General features: G+C 39.8%; 1 protein-coding gene across 2 annotated transcripts in view; it reads left to right on the top strand.

The window, feature by feature from the left end:
• Positions 1-22,474, top strand: part of tln2b (talin 2b) — a 316,938-nt gene that overhangs the window by 280,310 nt on the left and 14,154 nt on the right. For both annotated transcript variants that reach the window (XM_028823593.2, XM_051920301.1), the window contains one exon: positions 15,555-15,680. In XM_028823593.2, coding sequence (XP_028679426.2) covers positions 15,555-15,680 — 126 coding nt within the window. The remainder of the gene's footprint in view (positions 1-15,554; positions 15,681-22,474) is intronic.

A 22,474-nucleotide genomic window follows, 5' to 3' on the forward strand; every position in this document is an offset into this window, starting at 1 on the left:
GATCCACATTAAGGAAGGGCCATGTGATGAGCACAAACCAATCAGAGTGCAATTAGAGTGGTTTTTTTTTTTTCCCCCAAAGTTCTTTGTTTTCACACATCTACACTGCAGTGTTAAGCCGGGGTTTTCAAGACTATTTGACTGTGGAGAGCATTTTCAAAGTGTCCTCTTTTGGCAGTTACAAAACACCACGTTAGCAAGGGTGATTTTAAACTAAAATATAGTAGTGTGGATGTAGCATTAGGAAATGCTGCTTGCGTTACTATATTGGTGGTACCACGAGGTGCACCCACTTTCTCTGCTGTAGTGAAATGGTGCTTGATGTTAATGGGGGTTTGGATACTTTGGACTTACGTTGCAGAGTTTCCTTCAGTGATTATCACTTAGGTTGTAACACCGTGGGTTTGTTACTGTCATGACTGGCAGTCCTAAAACACTTCCAAATGTGCCCACTAGCAGGGAAAAATACCATCAAAAACCTCAGTTGTACATAAAAAGGGCCTCGTAGTTTTTTTCTTCACAAAAACTGCTCTGTAATACTATGAATCTCCAAAGAGCACAAAAAGCATACACTGCCTGTTGAAAGCAATTACAAAGTCCCAATACAGAATCCAAAGAGAGGTCAAAAGAACAAAGCAGAAGGTCGAAAAAAATCCAATAATATCAAAAAAAGTACTAAGCACAGCAAAACGCAAGTAAACTCACTAACTCCAGAGTGCATTCACAATGAACCGCCGGGAACTGTGGGTGACCTTCTAGATTTATAACAGGGGCAGTGGTGTAGCTCAAGTTCATGCGGGGCGGAGCGGTGCTTCATTTTGCCGCCCTCCAACATATCTGAATATGTTAACCTATTTAAATAGAAAATTAAAATGACGTATAGAGAAAAATTAAGATACATTTTGCATAGATTTATTCATATATAGAGAAACAGCAATAATTTTTCACATATAATTATTTAAAAGCATCAACTAGACAAGAATATAGTATAGACGCACTGATAAGTCGTGTTCTAATTATTAGTTTAATATAATTATGCTGCGATAACCAGAACCAGCTGTTTCTGGTGGTGATTGGCAGGTGGCCCCACCTCTTGGGGGACCTCCCACAAAACACATGGAACATAACACAGCAAAGAAAATACACCAGATGATTGTAACATTAACAGAAATAAATGGCTCAACAGAGAATGAAAAGGATATAAAACAACATTTTAAACCCCGGCTAGAGCAGGAACCCTCAATGAGATATAACAGTTACACTTTGTTTCCACAGCCAGAACATAACAGATAGGTTTCATATTTGGATATGTTATTAAGCTTTATTTGGCCTAATTTGTGTTTATTATTTATTATTAATAATTAGCCTTAATATTAAAATTAACTCATGTAAATTTATTTTTATATTCCTCTCAAGTATCCCAGAACCTTTTGCTGCTGAAGCAGTTTTGCATCTTTATGTATTTTAAACTGGACAACGAAACAGTTGATTTGTAGTCACAAGGTCTAAAACCACAGAGCCCTATAAGGACACTAAAACATCTGAAAACTGCTTGACTTTGAAGTTTGCTTTCACTGCAATCCCGTGCAACCTGCCATGTAGAGATTTCAAATTGAGATTGTGGAGTCTCTCACGCCAGATCAGACAGAAGAGTGCAGAATGCCACATATGTGTATAAATAAAGGATTTCTTATTAATAACGTGCCTTGTTTAACTGATTATCCACTACACGTGTTGGTCACTTTTTCTTGAATCATGGGCTTTCCATGTGTTTGGTTAACAATACTGGTGATAAAAAAATTAGAAAAAAAAATTCTATAAAAATACAAACAGTTGTCTTATTTTGTTATCTATGCAATGAAAAATGCAATGCTGATAGGCTCTGATTCCTCACCTCTACTGCTTTTTTCATTTCTCTTTATTTCAAACATGGGGGAAGTGTTCTTTCAATGACAAAACTACCTTCCTTCTTTAAACATAAAATCACGTTTTGTCATCCGTACAACATGCATTGAGCATTTTGTGGAAAGGTGAAAATATTATGGACACTGTTACTTGAGAACAAATGGACTTACTGTAATAAAGAATGCTGTCAATAATTTGTGGAGAAAGAGCTGATTAGGTTTTGGTTGAGTTTCATCTATTCAGCCTCAAACTTTTAATGTTCAATACCATCAGCCAGACCACTGCTGTTTGAAACGAAGTTCAGAAATGTTGGCATCAGCATTTAGGACTTTGAAAGAAATTTTTGTGAATTTTGAGTTCAATCCAATGTTTCAGCTTTGAGCGTTTAAAGTTCAACATTTTTAAAGCAGTAGCCACAAATGTAAAGCTTTGATTACATTTTATTTCTTTACTAAATTACTAACTTATTTATTTGTTCCTGGCAGGTGCTTACTTTCTTTTTCTTTCTAGTTTTTAACTCCGCACATACAGTTTTTGAGTTGGCGGTGCTAATCCTGAGACTATCACAGCTGCATGATGGAAGTTACAGGTTTCTGCTCCTCTAATTTATAAAACAACTGAAAATGTGGGCCAAAAAATGAAGGCCGAAAGCTTAATATGTGTGGGTTCTCAAAAGCTCCTGGACTCTATCAATAGTAAGAGAGTAGGATGTTCTGTAGTTATTGAATATTCCTCTAGGTATCGTGAGCCAGCAATGTCTAGGTAATCAGTTTGCTGAGTTGATCGAGTTTGTATTTCTTGAATTTATTCTACAATCATGCAGGTGTCTTCAGCAATTTTTTTTTTCTTCAAGCTACCATGAAAGATTTTCAAAAGGCAACAACAATCTTGTTTTTTTGACAATGTCAGACTTGTTCATAACAGATTTGTTCCTTATAAACAGACTGTTAATCAGCGACATTACATTGAACTGCTGAGGTGTCTACGGGAAAGCATCAAGAAAAAATTTCAAGGGAAGTGGCAAACCCAAAACTACGTTTTACTCCATGATTACAAACCTGCGCACACGGCATTGTCAGTTGAAGAGTTTTTAGCCAAAAATAATTTGCTGGTTTCTTGGACCCCGTATTTGGTAGATCTCACTCCCTGTCACTTTTTTTTGTTCCTAAAATTAAAATTAAGACTGAAGTGAAAAAAATTTGCTACCTTGGAAGAAATGCAGATGAATATTGTGGAGGCTCTAGACACAGTAATTGAAGATGAGTACAGGAAATGTTAACAGGAATGGCAGAACCACAGGGACAGGTGTGTTTTTCAAATTTTTCTTAATTCCGGGAATTCTTTGGTCCTCCTCGTATATTTAGTTATGTTGAAATTGTTTACATTTAATACAGTGCCAGCCATAATGTTTGGACAAAGACACATTTTTTCTTGATTTATTCCTCTGCTGCACAGTTTAAAATTACAAATCAAATAATTCAGAAGCAATTAAAGTACAAATTGCATACTTAATAATTTAAGGGAATTTGCATACATTTCGGTCTCACCATGTAGAAATTAAAACACTTTTTCCACGTGGTCCCTCCATTTCAGGACACCAAATATAAAATTAAGCAGTATTTCATATTCCATATACTTTTCTTAATTCACACCTCAAACACATGGCTGGATCCGTCATCAGGGTGGCTTGGATGTGCACAGTGGGGCCCTGTGCTCAAAGTTGGCCTTCACATAAGCGAGGGAAAAAATGCCTAATAACAGAAAAAGTCCTCGTTATCACCGACAGACAGTACAGGTACGTACATCAGTCTGCTCTCCAGCACACACCCAAACCACACTTAGATCATCTTGATTATTACCCTGACCAATCAAACCTAAATAAAAAACGTTTAGTAAAAAACATTTGAAAGAAGGTACGCAGAGAAGTAGCAAGACACAGTAAGTTGGGTTTGAATTTTTGGATCTTGTCTGCAGTTGTTGCAAGTGGAGTTTTAGTTTTATTTTATTTTTTTTGTAAGTACTTCTACATAATCCTGGTCAGTTGCAGGTTAATTTAGGGACACATAAGAGGTTCTTTGGTTGTAGAATAACGGCCAGGTAGAGCTGATTACCTGCTGATCAGCTGTAGCTAGCATTGTTTTTATAATAGATCTTGCAAATAAAAAGTACATGGACTTTTAAAAAATACAGTTAATTTCAAAATGTGATCTTCCAATAAAGGAAAAAAAAACCAGATGCTTTGTTTGGGTAATGTTCACAAAATTGTGATAATTCAATTTCAATTTAATTCTATAAGGAGGGATAAGGCAGTACGGGAGTCAGTAAGCCTGAGGGAGTGTGTATAACTTTGCTTTATTTTCAGTCTGTCACTTTTCTGCAGATATGGTCCTCACAGGGTTTTGCCCTACCTCCTTGTATTTAGAATACATAAGGTATTACATTCTGAGATTGTTTTCTAACCCTTAGCTAAATAAAGACACGTTGCGTTATGAAGAAGTGTCTATCTCTGAATGACACCATATAATATTACCACTTACACTTGCAACACTAAATGCTTGTTGTGTCCAAGATGCTGTTGGCACATGAACAGCTCCTCCCAGGTTGATTGTTGTCTCAAGTTGTCAATTGTAGCTATCTGTTGTGACAGTTTAGTTTCTGATCTGCTGCAGCTCAAAAACTGTCACATCTTGTTGTTCTGAGCAAAGATGACTTGCCCTCAGATGAGCATCCAGCTGATGCAGAGTTTATTTTTCCAATCCCTGACATTTCACACAAGAAGAACTGAGTACTAAGAGCATTAGGGGTGTATGATTGTTCATGGCTCCTGTATGACTCCCAAGATATCCACGGCTGTACCTCTTAGACCCTCCACTCCATGTTCTGCTGCTTGTGTCTGTTCCAGTGCTGTGTTTGTAAACGCCGAGTTCAAGCCTGGAAGCCTGTTCTGCAGGACTCTGTGTGATATGTTTGATATATTAGGTTGTTATTCAGTCCAACTATATATCAAGCATATTCCTACAGTGTCCTGCCCTGTCTGCAGATGTGTGCATGTCCAGATCGTGTTGCTCTAGAATGTTTTGTAGAGTTTCTTTTAAAATTATTCTTGCTACCCTTAAAATGCTATTTTTCATGTCACTTCTAAGTCTTTTGCCTGCTGAACTAAAATCAGTTATCTTTGTTTCAGTATACCCCCCCCTCCTCCCAAACAAATGAATATTTTACCATACCTTGATGGTGGGCGTGAGGAATTTCAGATATGGTTCAGTGCTCACCCATTATGAGATTGGTTTTAACCCCAAGGATTTGCTTGTGCTAAAGAGAACAGTGCTCTGCTGCAGATATACAGATAAGTCACGTTTCGGATAATTAGCCCTGCAGAGTAAATGAGCTGATGCCGAACCTTCGTATTTGTTGGAAGGCACTGAAAGATGTAAGGGTGGTGATGTCTACATAATAAGAAACTGTGTTCCCCTGTTTGGTTTCCTACATGAAACTATCTGGATAATTTTTACAGTCAGTCTCCTCAAAAAATTATCCAAACCTTGTATTTGATGAAATCGACTCTGGGTGAAAAAAAAAAAAATGTACATGAGACCTAATGATTTTTCATTTATTTGTGACTGCCTTATGCTAACCTAAGACTCTGATGAGTGTTACTTCTAGTATCTTGAATTTCTTCTTAACACTAGAATTACCAGAGCCAACGAAAAAACGTATAAATCCGGCCCACCTTAAATCCCTTCGCACCTCTCCATCAGCCTGTTTTGTCTTGTAAATGTGTCAATAAGCCCAAGCAGCAAGCAGCCTGCTATACCACCCCCCCACTGCCTCAGAAAGGGCAAGAAGTTCTCCCAGTTCCAGCCTTGATTGATTATCTGGGAGTGAGCTACTCAGAATTGTAAGGGGAAATAATTTGATGTGTGTTTTGTGTCTACAACAATCTGTGTAAACACATCATTAATGTTTTTCATGTTTTTGTAATAAATGACAAAATGTAGACATAAACTGTATAATTTGTGAAGGATGATAGCTCTGGTAATTCTAGTGTTAAGTGACACTTTGCAGTTACAACTTTATATGATTAAGTACAACCCATGACCTGTTTTTTTCTTTTGTAACATATGTGAATATATGAAGATTTGATCTTCATTTAAACGGTATCTTTAGGTAAAGGTAATGTAATAAAAAAAATGGAAACTTGGCTTCCTAATAATTGATGAACAGATATGCCATTTCCGTCTGTGGAAAAAAGTAGGTCCGTCCTTGGCCATAATAGCCGGTTCTGCCTCCTCAAGTTCCACAGCTCCACTGTCATAGCAGTCTCTAATATCGACTGGGAGAAAGTTTTTCATACTCCTCTGTGCAGTATTCTTTCAGCTGTATGCTGTTTGAAGGGGTCTTGCATGGACAGCCCGTTTCAAATGTCCCACAGATCTTGATGCTGTCAAGATTAGGGTTTTGACTTGGCCATTCCGGAACCCTCCATTTCTTTCTTTTCAGCCATTCCTTGATGGATTTCACTCTTCTGTTAGATGCTGTCACATTATCCTCAAGCTCCCTCCGATATAATGAAGAATTCATAATGGATTCTGTGATGGTGAGTTGCCCAGGCCATAATGCAGCAAAGCAGCCCAAAACCATAACACTGCAACCACCATAATTTACAGTTGGTATCAGGTTCTTCTGGTCAAATGCCATCTTTGACTTTCACCAGACATGTCTTCTGGGATTGCAGCCAGATAAGTCTATCTTTGCCTTGTCTGTCCAGAGGACGTTGTTCTAGAAATCCTGGTCTTTCTCTAGATGTTCATGGGCACACTTTAGTCTTGTCCTGATATTCTTTCTGGGCAGCAAAGATTTCCTCTTGGCATACCTCCCATCTAGATCCAATTTGTGCAGCCTCTTCCCAGTGGTAGACCTCTGCATTTCCACATCAACTGTGGCAAGACTTCTTTCAGCATCTTGTGTACTGCTCTGGAGCTGAACTTGCTGGGGTGACCTGGTCTAGACAAGATGGCAGGTGTTGGAAATCTTCTCAATTTGTAGATGATTTTGCAGACCATGAAATGGTTGATTTCCAATTGTTTGGATATCTTTTTAAATCCATTTCCATTCTTATAGACATTGAAAACCTTCTTTCAGAAGGCACCAGAAACCACTTTCAATTGTGACATGGTGAAAACATGCATTTCTACAGCAAATAGCAAACTAAACTAAATGTTTGTGGTTTAAGTAAGGCAGGTTCAGGTAAGATCCTCTCTAATGGTGTTCTAATCCTTTACACCTGATCTGGGGCATCTGATCGTAATTTGAGGTAGTGATAAATGCCGGGCTGTACTTACTTCTTCCACATGCAAAATTTACATTTATGTTTGTTTAAATTATACAATGGGCTCAATAATGGAAATGTGGTAAGATGTTTGGTATATTATATCACCTTTATCTATAGATACTGTTTAATGTGGATCAAATCTTTATACATCCTCACGTTCAAAAAGTAAAAGTCCTCAAACACTTGAGGTGTGTTTACTTTTTCACATGACTGAATATCTGCAATGAACTTGTGCATTTTTATATTTCATTCTCGTACACAGTGGTACATTCTCTGTACACATATATATATATATATATATATATATATATATATATATATATATATATATATATATATATATATGTTTGAAATAGTTTACTGTCAAATAAATGCAAAGAGTACACGACACGTGTTTCGCCCTCATTCTGGGCTCATCAGGTGTACACACTCCACTGCACTCCCTCTCGGGAATCAAACCTCGGACGTCAGCGTCAGAGGCGATGCCCCTAACGTTGCGCCACGGCGTGTGGTTCGTTTATTTGACAGCATGTAGATCAGGGTAATTACATTCACGGCATTCGAAGTCTGTGTCACAATCTGATAGTGTGGGTGGTTACCTACCAGGTAACGCTTTGTGGTTGGCCAGCAATCTGCTAACATCCGCCACGGTGCCCTCAGTTTTGTGAAGAGCAGATCATAGAATGGTTGAAATAGTTTACTGTCAAATAAATGCAAAGAGTACACGACACGTGTTTCGCCCTCATTCTGGGCTCATCAGGTGTACACACTCCACTGCACTCCCTCTCGGGAATCGAACCTCGGACGTCAGCGTCAGAGGCGATGCCCCTAACGTTGCGCCACGGCGTGTGGTTCGTTTATTTGACAGCATGTAGATCGGGGTAATTACATTCACGGCATTCGAAGTCTGTGTCACAATCTGATAGTGTGGGTGGTTACCTACCAGGTAACGCTTTGTGGTTGGCCAGCAATCTGCTAACATCCGCCACGGTGCCCTCAGTTTTGTGAAGATATATATATAATATACACACTAGGGGGCTTTGCTCACCAAGGGCATCTGCTATGTGCCAGCCACTTTGCATCTCTGCTGCTCACTTTGTGAAGAGGGGGCTGAACGCACCACAAGGAGATGCGATCGCTCCTCTGAAACCCCCTCTTAAATGATGATACAATGGGAAACAAATGCAGTTTTTTTTTTTTTTTAACCTCCTCTTTGCCCAATCAGCTACTGGATTGCTGCCGTGCCACGTGATCTGCATCTCGCGCGGTGCTTCGAACATATAAAAGCCTGTATGGCAGTTGTCCTTTTGTCTCACTGCCTTGTCTCTCTTCTCCTCCAGACATCCTCTGCTCCTGTTGGGGGTCCCTGTCCTGAGGCGCGCCCCTATGAAGAGGAAGATTTTCTATTTTTCTAATTGAGAGACGAAACTGTCCCCTCCAACTACACACGGTGCTTGATTCACTCCTGAAAGAGACTTATGTTTGTTTAAAGTGTTTGAATAACGTTTCTGTCTCTAAAATCTCCTTTGTGTCTGTGCAACTTTGTGACTCAAGCGTGACAGTGTATGTGGATTTCACTTTCACCAAACAACAAATCTTTTAATTCTTCATTGAGAAGAAACACTACTGTTCCCTGATGGCAACATGAATTGGACGATCTACAGGTCTCCAACTTAAAGTTTAAATCCAAACAAAATATTCGATCTCTTTTCGCTGTTCCGTTATTTCACTGAGTAATAATTTCCATTTGTTTGCGCTAATGAGATCTTTACTATCATTTTTTTGAGACTTTCAAATTTTCGTACTTCCTTTATCTCTAACGTGCTCTGCATGTGTATCGCGCCAACGTTTTTGAATTCTTTACGTCATTCTAGTGTATCATCTATTCTTTGTCTTTTATTTCCGGCCCTGGGCGTGGTTAAATCTCTTGGCACAAAGTCTCGTCTCATGGGACATGAAAGTGTCTCTCTTCAAAAGATTACATCTCGTCGCAGGATAAAAAGTTTCGTCTCCCAAGATCTTTTTATTATAATAGAAATATATATGTATTTTTTTTGGTTGATCCATAAAAATTATATTCAAGTTTAAAATTATTGTCTTCTAAAATCAACCCTTTAACTTGTTTCGGTGCTAATACTAGAACTAAAAGTTGTAAGCTACTTCCAGTACAAACCAAGCTACAGAACATTGATTGTTATAAATGGAGCTTAGCGTAGCTGGTTTTGGAGCAGCTGTGGGTACGAGGGGGCAGCCTATCTGATTTTCTGATTTTTAGGGCCACTTATTTCATTAACATAGAAGAGTGGGAACGTCAGCACTCCTTACAATAAACAAAGTGCAACTTTTTGTCTTTTTTTTTTTTTTTTTTTTTAAACTGAAAAAACAGGCATTTTATATTTCTGTATTACATGCCTGACATCCGTTTTTTGTTTCTGCTTGCCCTGGCACCATCTTGCAAAAGACAGTAAGTAATTAGACTGGATGCTCATCCATTACAAGACACACTCACACTGGCAGTTAACCAGAATTCATTTTGACTTTATATTAGAAGAACATGCACAGCCTTGCAAAAGCACCACTGCATATTAGCAAAGTATTGTCAGGTGATTACATGCTGTTTGGTGACAGGAACTTCATTGCCTAAGCAAGAGTGTAAGCCAGGCTAATCATCTTAAAACCTTATTTGAGCAACTCTTTTTTATGCCTTGTGTCATTTGCAACCTCTGTTTTATAAATAGAATTTGTATATAGAAAGGAAAGAGATGTTCATCCTATTTTTCTCCCTTTACTTCATGATATTTCAAGCTCAGTGCAGAAATCAATCTTGAAAGAGTCCATCACAGGGCACACTTACATAAATTCCTGCAGTCAGCTACACCATGCTTGCCATGCTTATCTTTCGGGTGCAAGTACCTTAGTAGAGTGAGCATTGAGAGGTCCCTGAAATCACTGGCAGCCTTGTCCTGTCCCCAAGTGAAATTGTTTGTTTGGCACTGATAAGTGACATCAGCTTTCATTTTTGAGGCGCCTAGAAGTATTATAAGGGGATAAAATTAATTTAAAGTGAACAATCAAACAACTAGAATTATAAACTTATATTTTTGGAGAATCATGGTCCACATGGCCCACCAGGTTGTCTTCATTGGTAGACTGCTGTTTAGATTATTGAGTAATCCATATTACTAACTGAGAATGCTAAACCGGATGGACGCAGGGACATCCGGCCATGGGCCGTGGCCACAAAAGACGTACTGCGCAGGCGCACCACCCACCCCCCTAAGCAAACGGAAAACGGCCGGATGGAATGCAGCGTAAACGCACGAAGCCATTGCACACGTCCATATTACTAACTGAGAATGCTAAACCGGATGGATGCAGGGACATCGGGCCATGGCCACAAAAGACGTACTGCACAGGCGCACCACCCCCACCCCCCCCCCCCCAGCAACGGAAACCGGACGGATGGAATGCAACGTAAACGCACGAAGCCATTGCACACGAAACGGGACACACACAAAGAAGAGGATTGAGACCCACGACACCCAAAGCCCCCTTCCAGTAACTGAAATAAGAAATGAGGCCACGCCACCCTAGAACACCAAAAACAAAGGAGTCACACGCAGGCACACATAGCACACGAAACGGTTCGCACACAAAAAGGACGATTCAGCCCCACGACACACAAACACCCCCTCCACTAACAGAAATAAAAACTCAGGCAACAAGCCCCCAGCACACAAAAAAAAAACAAGCCACGAGCGCCACACAAAGCCCATTGGACACGAAACGGGACAGACTACGGACATAGCACGCGAAACGTACACAAAAAGGACGATTCAGACCCACGACCACACTATCGATTGCGCCAGTTAGCTGACAGCGCGTTCAATAATAAGTCCACTTTTCATGAAAATTCATTGGGATTAATGAATGTCATTTGCAATCATTGTCATTCACTTAACTTCCCTGAAGAAACAATACAAGTAATGAATTTACACGTTGTTATCAAAAGGGTCAAATTACACTGCCTCCTTTACATTCATATCCTGCATATCTACAGAAGCTTCTAACTAACGAAGTACCTGAAAGTAAAAACTTTATGAACTGCATTACATCCTACAATAGTTCATTTGATTTTGCACCTACCGGAGTAAATATCAGGTCACCAAAAGGCAATGACCCATACTGCTTTCGCGTATGTGGACAAATATTACATCGCATTGGAACAGTGCACCCTGAAACAAATCAAGAACGCAAATATGCACAAATCACGTCGGCACCTACAAAGCGTTTCTGAAACCGCGGAAGAAAAAATGTCTCGGCTCCAAAAACACATGTCACTCCTTATTCCAAATACCGGTCCCAATCACAGAAACATCGGTATCCACTATGACAATGCACAGTAACAATACACGTGACATCCGTCTTGCCACACTATTAATTATAGATGAATGTACAATTGCATCCAGTCACTTACTCAACACCATTGATAAACTTCTACAAACGTTGATGAATAATAATATTCCCTTTGCGGGAAAGGTACTTTTATTAGGAGGAGATTTTAGACAGTGCTTAACTATTACTCCACTTACAATCCGCTCAGCTATTGTTCAGTCCACCTTAAAATACGCGGACAATTGGCATTGCGTTGATGAATAATAATGTTCCCTTTGGAGGAAAGGTACTTTTATTAGGAGTAGATTTTAGACAGTGCTTAGCTATTGCTCCACATGCCATGCGCTCAGCTATTATTCAGTCCACCTTAAAATACGCGACAACGTCATATAAACAACACGAGACCGAACTACAATACATATACAGGCGCGAGACCTGATTGGTGATAATACCAAGAAACGAACATTCCGCATATTAACAGTGAGTTCGATCCTACTTATTACTTATCCATATTCCTAACGATAAAGATCAAACAAGTCATCAATTCACGATCACGGATACAAAACTAGACGGCTCGAGTAACGGGACCACAAACACGAACCCGCATCAAAACAAAAAATTCACCTGGGCGCGCTTCTAAAACCGCGGAACAAAAAATGTTACGCGAACAATTGCCATTGCTTTCTAAAGATACACTTGGTACAAAACATGCGATTTCCAGATCCCGAATATAACAATTGGTTATTACAACTAGAACATTGTACACTCACCAATACAGATGGACTTCACCCAGATATTATTACAATTCCTCAACCCTTCATCTGCGACGACTTACTTACGGAGATATTTGGAACAGCGGTCTCATTACACCAAATGCCCCTTTTAACACAACGAAGTTTTTTTTTTTTTCTTTTTTTTTTTATGTCCAAAAAATATTACTGTTGATCACATTAATAACCAGGTCATTTCATTACTTCCTGGAGAGTCACACCTCTTTCTAAGCTCTGACAAAGTTGACTCTGATGACGACAATGACCATCTTAATTTCCCCTTAGCATATTTGAACACTGTTAACCCAGCCAGATTACCACAACACAGTCTTAGCCTTAAAAACGGAACAATACTCATGCTATTAAGAAACCTTAACACTAAACAGGGTTTATGCAATGGTACACGTTTAGTCGTCTACACCATAACACACAATGTTATTCAAGCAACAGTTCTTACAGGATCACATGCTAACAATACTGTTCTAATTCCTAAGATTGACCTTACAAGTTCTGAGCTGGAATTACCTTTTACACTTAAACGGCGACAGTTCCCCATTAAACCTGCCTTTGCCATTACCATCAACAAATCACAAGGACAAACCATGCACAAGGTTGGCATCTACCTATCTGAGCCCGTTTTTGGACATGGACAACTTTATGTGGCCTTCTCACAACTTCGACGTTCATCTGACGTTAAAGTTGAGGTCATAAATGCTCCATGTCAAGGAAAACTCATTCAAGGACAAGACACCATCTTTACTACTAATGTTGTTTACAAAGAAATTTTCCAATAAACCTTTATACTGTGCCAAACACTTTATTGTTTGCTTCCTATCTGCGTCATCTACACCTTCACACTATGCTATATCTCATTCATACATCACGCTCTTTGTAATTTCCCAACACCAGGGGTTGGCGAGCGAAGCAAGCAGGGGGCGGAGCCCCCTAGTTCTCTTGCTAATTAGCTTCTGTTCTGTCCTGACAGGTAAAGCAAAGTAACCTGTTATTACAGTCTAATATTTGAAGTTATAAATAAGTATATTTTATTACGAACATTTATGTAGAAATATAGATGTAACTCTTAACACCTTGTAGCAGTGTTAGAAATCTGATGATGAGCGCTGTTTCACATCACATGTATCAGTTAATTACAAACTGCAGTTTCTTTGATTTATTTTTTTTTGTATATCCAATGGTGAAATTATGTCTAACAGCATTAGCACGGTCACACTGCTGCTTATTGGGTATTACTTTCAAATTTTTGAGGTTGTCTTCTTGAAAAGTATAATGAAAACTGCTTCCTTGCTGGTATCTTCTGAATCTGCTCAGTCAAAGAAGACTGCTCTGTAGACGTCCTGTGCCCCCGTAGTTTCCGGATATCTGATAAAAATGAATTCTCTCAGTTGCATGCAAAACTGTAAACCAATACAAAAGTAAACCATTTGCCAAACATCTGTGGAACTATGTTAGATTTAATACCCAGCTAAATCATTTCAAACTGTTTTTGCTAAAAGACTTCTGTTTCAGTAGAGTACCAATTGGGAATTCCAGTGGGGTTTCTTAATACATTTTATGTGAAGATAAAAATGAGTATGAGGTCAGTTTATTATGTTAGTGAAGTTCCAGATGTGGGGTTGTCCTTCACATGAGAGTACGGCTAAACGTACGTCTGTGTATTTGTGTTGATGCAGCTGCAACTTCCTACTAAGTCCATATGGTGTGAACTCTGTGTGAATCGGTTTAACATTGTCTGGAGGCAGTGACTGAAAGACAAGCCACAATCGGATAATCAGTCAGCCAGTCTTGATGATATGATATGTATTGGCCCATATGAGTTTAAAACTGGGAGTCCTGCTGGCTCGGTGGTGAGTACTGTTGCCTCACAGTTTCAGAACAGATTCTTATACAGTGTACAGTACTTAAATGCAAGAGTCTGCATTTCTCATCCCATAATGATGATGATGGGTACGTCAGAAACTGAAGAGGGTGCAGAGCTTGAACTCTGAGGTGACACAGCAACCCTTGCAGAAGTTTGTAGATTTAACTTTAGCCTACTTAAGAGACCCCCAAATAAAGTGAACCTGCAATTTTGCAAGATACCAGGATTTGAATCCTCGTGTACTGTGAGAGGTTATTGGCTGTATGGGGTTAGTTGGCAGGCCCTGCCAGTTGTTTATTTGGCCTGCAGTCAGGAGAGGGTTGGATGAAGTGCTCAGCTGGGAAGGAAGCCAAATAAAAAAAGGATTTACTGAGGAGAGAGTGGCAGTAGGATTTTAGTGTGACTGGAAGTCTAACTAAGCCAGCTGCGTGACTTATAGAGGACACACTCGTTTAGTCAGGGTCTGTATTGGCCCTAGTGTCTTTTATGGTTTTAGTCCATATATTCATCACCCCCTTATATTACAGATAAATAAAAACATTATTTATCATATTTTATGTTGCTCCAGCATTTTATTCTGGGTCTGAGTTGGCACCAAGAAGGTTCCCTCTTTATTTGTATGTCTACTGTACGCTCCTAAAATGTGAAACGAAGCACTATTGGCAGATGTCAGCCACGACTACTCAAACAGTGCTAACATTTTAAAGAAAATTGGCATCAACCGATGAACCAGTCTACTTGATCTGTAGTGGAGATTGGAATGTGCAAAGATTAAAATACAGTAATTTTCCTTTCAAGAAAGTATTTTTAGTATTAATGTCTTTCTTCCCATTTCAGGATATTAATATAATAGCAGTTTGTTACCACTGTTTGCTTTTCTTCACAACATTCCTAATATTTCAATTCCAGATAATTTGCTAATTAGTCAGGTTTAAAACGGTAAAGCAGTGAGAAGCTGCATTTATATCATGTAAAGGATTTTTCCAAGTTTTTGCTTTATGCACTATTAAATCAGATCTGTGCTAGAGACATGCTTATTGCTAAAATGTGTGTTTAAAATAAAGTGCTAAATAAACAGATTTCTGTAAGCCATGGAATGGGAGACCCTTCATCTGAATTGCAGCATTTGAAAATGACATTGAAGAATATGACCTGCTGTTCTAGAGCAAAAATACTCGTAAACTGCTATAGTTTTGTTCAATGTTGTGTATTTCCTTTTTAATCAAGTGAAACTAATATTTATATGTTAATGATGCTCTTTCTATTTCTTTAGCAAGCAGATGAAAACCTGGACTTTGAGGAGCAAATTTTGGAGGCAGCCAAGTCTATTGCTGCAGCGACCAGTGCTCTGGTTAAGTCTGCATCTGCAGCACAGAGGGAGCTGGTGGCACAGGGCAAGGTTGGTGTTGTAAGCCAGTGTGTTAGTATTGAATCACGCATAGCAAAATATATCTAATCATGATTTGGGGGAAAAAAAAGTTGGATTTTTACCATCATTTTGAAATTACTTCATGAAAATAACCTAAACTCTCTCATTTTTGTATTTTTGCTCTTTATAACTACATGAAAAATATGATTCCTCGGGTGGTAGACCACCTGGATCCACTGCTATTTGCCTATCAGACAGAGATTGGAGTAGAGGATGTAATTATCTGTCTGTTCCACAAGGCCTATTCTCATGTGGACAAAGCTGGCAGCACTGTGAAGATTGTTTTTTGATTACTCCAGTGCCTTCAATACCATCCGGCAATCCCTGTTAAGAGGTAAACTCAGAGATATGCATGCAGAGGGGCCTGCGGTGCCTTGGGTAATGGACTACCAGTCAGGCAGACTACAGTTTGTGAGATTCAAGGACTATGGCTCTGATTCGGATGTGAGCAACACTGAAGCACCATAAGGAATAGTCCTGTCTCCTTTTCTCTTCACACCTCCAACTATAAATATAACACCAGGTCATTTCAGCTGCAGAAATTCTCAGATGATTCTGCACTTATGGGGTCCTATTGATAAAGTGGATGAGACAGAGTACAGGAGTCAGGTGGCGAACTTTGTTTGTTGGTGCAAAGAGAATTGTCTCCATCTTAACATCAGCAAAACCAAGGAACTGTCTATCCAGTCACTCTTCAGGGAGTGCATGTAGATGTGGTGCATTCATACAAGTACTTGGGGGTCCACATCAATGACAGATTGACTGGTCTTATAACACTATCAAACTGTAGAAGAAAGGGCAGAGCAGGCTCTTTTTCCTTAGGAGACTGCACTCCTTTGATGTGGGTAATGACATCTTTCACATCTTCTACAGCTCTGTGATAGCCAGTGTCATTTTCTTGTGCTGGGAAAGTAACATCAATTCAAGAGAGGCCCACTGAAGCTAATTAAAAGGCCAGGCTCAGTTATCACATGCACTATGGACCTCTGGAGGTAGCAACAAAGGAGAGAATTAAAATAAAAATGAGTGCCATTATGAACAATGCTGCACATCCTCTCTGAAACATTAACACTTAGGACTTTCAGCTAATGCATAATTCAGCAGAACTGTGTCAAGAAACACTATGGGGCTCCTTTATACCAACAGCAATATACCTGCGTAATGTGTCACTGTGACTGTGACAGCCAAGTCGGAAGTTCTCTTTCTTTTTTAATTTTCTTTCTTTTTACTCTTTCTGGTGTGTGTTTAGACCATTGTATGTATGTACTGTATGTACATGTCTATCTATCTGTCTCTCTGTCTGTCTTATTTAATGGGATTGCAAGAGGCTTTGGTTTGCACAAAACACTTGATTGTTGATCATAGTTACATGGTAAACACCGTAAACGATTGGCTCGCCCTTTTATGAATAATACATTGAATATAAAACTGAGGTAAGTTTTTTGCAAATAACAAAAACACTGTTTAATTACAGTATGGGGTTTATTAAGTCATTATTGTTGTGTGTATAGCTTACAGTGAAATTCCTCCTTGCATGTTCTCCACTTTCCAGTGCCATGATTACTGATCCAGGACCCTGGAAATCTGGAAATTTGTTTTTCAATTACACTTGTTTCAATACTCAGGTTGCTGGTAAAGGTTTATTGGCCTTAGATGACACTTGCATGTATTCAGGCACATTCCATAAGAAGTTAGATACAAAAAACGAATATGCATATAACATTGAGTATCTCCAATCTACAGTATTAGGTACTTTCAATCGTAGTATTAACATCGTAGGACAAAAGCACCTATAAACCGGTAAAGACTCAAGTTCTCTAAATATCATGTTCAGTTTTTACTACCTACATACATTTAATACAGAAACAATCACTTGTCAAGGTTTTCTGATAGAGAAACTGTATATTACATGCAATAAATGCATATATGATCTTTTATTAGCTGAGGAAGAAAAAGATGATAAAGTGGGCAGAATTGCCACTTCGGAATGTTGGGGGCACCAGCTGGGTGAACCATTCAATTGGCAAACAAAAACTGTGCTCAGTGGCACCAATCATAGAAAATCACAGTGTGTTGCCCGGCACAATAGAAAAAGGTTCCTGTTGGGGGAGGTTCAGGTACTACATGGGAGCTTGCTCCAGGCCAAGTTCAGGTCCAAAAAGCAGACCACCTCATCTGGGGACTGTTGGGTTTTTACAGACCCCAACCGGGAGGGCAGGGCTGGCGGTGGGCACTGCAGTCGGGTTATTTGCCCAGTCCTGGTGCTTCTCAGAGCAGCAAGTGGAAAGGGAGAAACCGTTAGTGTGTGTGCCCACCTCTAATCCCATCTTGGCAATGCTTACCCCAGCAGAGCCAGGAAGGTGATCTCCAGGTACATATTCGTGACAGAGTCAAAAAGTATCTGCAAAGTATAGTATTTATAAAAATTAATTCAGAATTTACTCTTTTGTAACATAGTGTCCTAGGTTATTAAGCACACTTAGTCCAACAGTTGCACTCTAGTTTGTCTGATCCATCCCACATGCCATTCTGTTGTTAGCGCTAGTGGATGTAGGAGGGCGTTCTTCATTTGTAACAATTATGTGGCCATTCCTGAACTTTTCATGGATATTTTGCTGATTTGTTTTCTGCACTGCTATCAGGCAATTCAAAGCTTCCTCCCGATGTACTCAAGTTCTTTTTGACATTTCTGCACAATATACATTTGTTTATTTATCAATTGATCGGTTGTATTATTTGTCCTAAGTCTGTATTCTTGTTTTTTATGTTTCTGCTGCTGTATGCATCTAAATTGCCCCTTCTCATTAATAAAGTTTATCTAATCTAATACTGTATAGTAACTGGTAGAATGAAGAATCAGCGCCCATTCAAGGCACCAGTCCATTAGAGGGAGCGCTCAAGCACAGTATTGGTGAATTAGTCACCTGTTCATTGCCTAATGTTTAGTCCAATCACTAAATAATATTAACCATACACTTAACTTTTGTTAATTTTATTTTACACTAATAAAAAGGCAGAGCATTTCTTTGAGCTCTTTTGGAATGACTATGCCATATGTAAAGCTTCTTTGGAATGCTGCTTTAGCCTGCAGCTTTATTTGGCTCTGTTTAGCTTGCTTGACTCATCTCTGGCAGCCTGAATAGGATGAATTACTCATCGAATCTCCACAAAGTCTCGGGCCTCGCTACTTGTCAGCCGAGGTGATACTTGCGGTAAGCGCTGTTTATTCCTTATTTGGGCTTCTGTGACGTTATGCCAATGGTATGTTAACATACTAGACGCTGTTGCCGCTTCTTGCTTTCTAAAAGCCTATCTCAGAATTTGATTTAAAATTTTCCAGGTCTGCATCCAGTGACCACATCAAAATTAACACACAGTACAAATGAAATCAGCCCTGGATGTGCCCTCTGCATAGTTTCATTTCCATAGTGCCAGGAGCAATTCAGCAAATTCTGTGTTATTTTGCTCAAAACAGTTCATTAGTCAACAAATACATTTTATTTTAAATAATAATAATCACAATCTCCAGGTGCATTGCAAGTATAATGCTGTTGTCTGTATCTATTTCATACAGTAGGCTCACTCCTCAAAAACATGTTAAGGTCCTAAAAAGCAGCGATTGAACTAGCAACTAGTTATCTTTGGTCATCATAAAGCATGTAGTTTCACATCCATCCATCCATTTTCCAAACCACTGAATCCGAATACAGGGTCACAGGGGTCTGCTGGAGCCAATCCCGGCCAACACAGGGCACAAGGCAGGAACCAATCCCGGGCAGGGTGCCAACCCACCGCAGGACACACACAAACACACCCACACACCAAGCACACACTAGGGCCAATTTAGAATCACCAATCCACCTAACCTGCATGTCTTTGGACTGTGGGAGGAAACCGGAGTACCCGGAGGAAACCCACGCAGACACGGGGAGAACATGCAAACTCCACGCAGGGAGGACCCGGGAAGCGAACCCAGGTCCCCAGGTCTCCCAACTGCGAGGCAGCAGCGCTACCCACTGCACCACCGTGCAGCCTGTAGTTTCACAGTAAATGCACAATTCTGCATTTTTGCCCACTCTTTTTAGAAAGGATGCTCAGGCTCCCTCAATAATTTAAGCCTGCTTGTCCTCTACAGTGTCATTGTTTCAAAACATGAGTTAAATTAGCCACAAGATAACGTTGGTCCAAATTGCCTTGGATACTTAGGTTCTACTGTACTAAATATGTCATGCATCTAACATTAACAGTTCAAAAGGTATGGAACTTTGTCATTTATTTTTGTAGCACTCATGTTTTTAATAAACTTAGGGTCACACACCATTTTTATAGCCACTATATCTCACTCCACTGGGCCCTTGAGCAAGACCCTTAACCTGTAATTGCTCCGTTCTGCGTATGACATTAATCTGCATCTAGCCCTACAAGCAGGTCCTCCAACTTGCAGGGAAACTTGGGGGGTTAATGGTAGGATTGGCATTCTAGCCACTGCAAAAAACTTCATGCTTTTCCAGTGTGGTGCTGAGGTGTCACCTGTTGTATGGCTGCACTCGGGTCCCAATCCGGGTGGTTCGTCAAGTGGTGGGTGCGGCAACATGCTGTAATCGGAGCATGCTCTCAACCGCCTCCTCCTGGTGCTGCTCCCTTGTGTATCCATAGTTCTGGGTTTAAATTCCACATCCGGTCAATGTCTAGATAGATAGATAGACAGTGCTATGATTTAGGTTCGTTTTAAATTATTTTCTCTTCTCATAGAATTCTGTTAGTTAAACTTTCTATCTGCATATATGTTTAAGGGGTCACAGAGCCCAATTTTGCCAGCACTTTTCTAGTTGGAAGTCATTCCTAATATTTATATATTTTTTGTCTCCTTTTCTGATGCCTTCTTTGTTTTTCCAGCTGATGCCATTTTGAGAATCAGTTGTTATAACATTATGTAACAACCCCCGGAGGTACGCAACACTGATGAATCTCTGCAACGGGGTAAAAGGTCTGCACGGCGCACTTCCCTGTTGTCCGAGTTTGTGGATAAACCAAAAGAATTTACTACATGATTGTTGTTATTATTCATTATTAGTGCTTTAGATTATTTTTGTGGCTTTGACATTCATAGTTAAAAATATCAGAAAGTTAAAAAAGAAAGCGGGAACACAAAATAAGACACAACCTAACAAAACAGAATTCAACCCCTAGCATGTCTTTTCTCCTGGTGAATTCTGTTATTCTAAAAGTTGTCCCTTTTCATTGTCGCACATAACAGTTTGTACACATGTATGTACTGTACATACTTTAGCTTTTTACAGAAGCTCAGTAAATACCTCACAATGGTTCCATTCCATCTGAACTTGTGTGGTGCTGAGGTGTCACCCGTTGCATGGCTGCATTCAGGTCTAAATCTGGGATCCTGAGGTGGCTCATTGTGTGGTTGGTGTGGCATTGCGCTGTATCAGCGTGTGCTCCTAACCACTCTCTGTCTCTGTCTCTCAGTTAATACTGTGACAACAACAACACTCCTCTCAGATACACACAAACACAAAACGGAATAAAACTTTCTGAGTTGACCAAAGATAAAAGAGGAGTCACAGTATGGCACTATAAATTGGTATAAACAGGCATTATAAATAAGTATGAAGGAGACCCAGTAGCGTTTCTTGAATCCATTGGCTAAAATTTCTCGATGCTAGTGTGTCACAGAGAGGATGTACATCATTGTTCATAATGGTACTCAATTTCATTTTCATTGTTTCCTCCACTACTCCCTCCACCAGGTCAGGAGTGCATCCCATAACTGAGTCTGCATTCTTAATCAGCGTGTTGATTCGGTGGGCCTCTCTTGAAGTGAAGTTACCAGCCCAGCACACCACAGTACAGAAAATTGCAGTGGCCATCACAGAGTGGTTAAGGATGTGAAGGATGTCACTTCCCATATTAAAGGAAAAAGAGCCCATTGTGCCATTTCTTCTATAGTTCTTTTGTGCTACAAGACCTGTCCAGCCTGCCATTGATGTGGACTCCCAAGTGCACCACCTCAAAATCCACTTCCTGAATAGTGACCGAACGTAGAGGCTCTTTAGTGAAGTGAAAGTCAATAATCAGCCCCTTGATTATACTGATTTTAAGATGTACACAATTGTCTTTGCACCAAAAATCAAAACTGTCCACATAACTCCTGTATTCTCTCATACCTCTTGTCAATGCAAACCATTAGTACAGAATCATGTGAGAATTTGTGCAAGTGGCAAGACCACCTGATGTTTTATTTATAGTCCAAGATGTACAGGGGCAAGGGAACAGGAGATATGGCTGTTCGTTGTGGTGCACCAGTGTTGCTCTCATCCATATCAGAGACATCACCCATATCTCATCAATATGAGAGTCCTGGGGTCTCATGTATAAATGGTGCGTATGCACAAAAATGTTTTGTACTCCTGTTTCCACCCTCAAATCGCGATGTATAAAACCTAAACTTGGCGTAAAGCCACGCACATTTTCACACCAGCTGAAATCCTGGCATACCCAAGTTCTGCACTCGGTTTTGCAAACTGGTGGCACCCAGCATCAAAGCAGTGCTTTTGTTCCAGTGCGGTTTCCCTTTCTTTTTTAGATCCACATCTCTGACGTGGTTTAATCAAATACACTGAAATTAACCGCATATTATTTATTAGTTTAAGGCTGATTGTAATTAACCGGTAACAATATAATGGTCCACGGAATAGCCAGACTATTCAAAATACCACAGCTGCTTTAGCGTTGTTACTCTCACTGCA

This window comes from Erpetoichthys calabaricus, chromosome 17 (assembly GCF_900747795.2).
Source record: "Erpetoichthys calabaricus chromosome 17, fErpCal1.3, whole genome shotgun sequence".
NCBI classification, from domain to species: domain Eukaryota; kingdom Metazoa; phylum Chordata; class Cladistia; order Polypteriformes; family Polypteridae; genus Erpetoichthys; species Erpetoichthys calabaricus.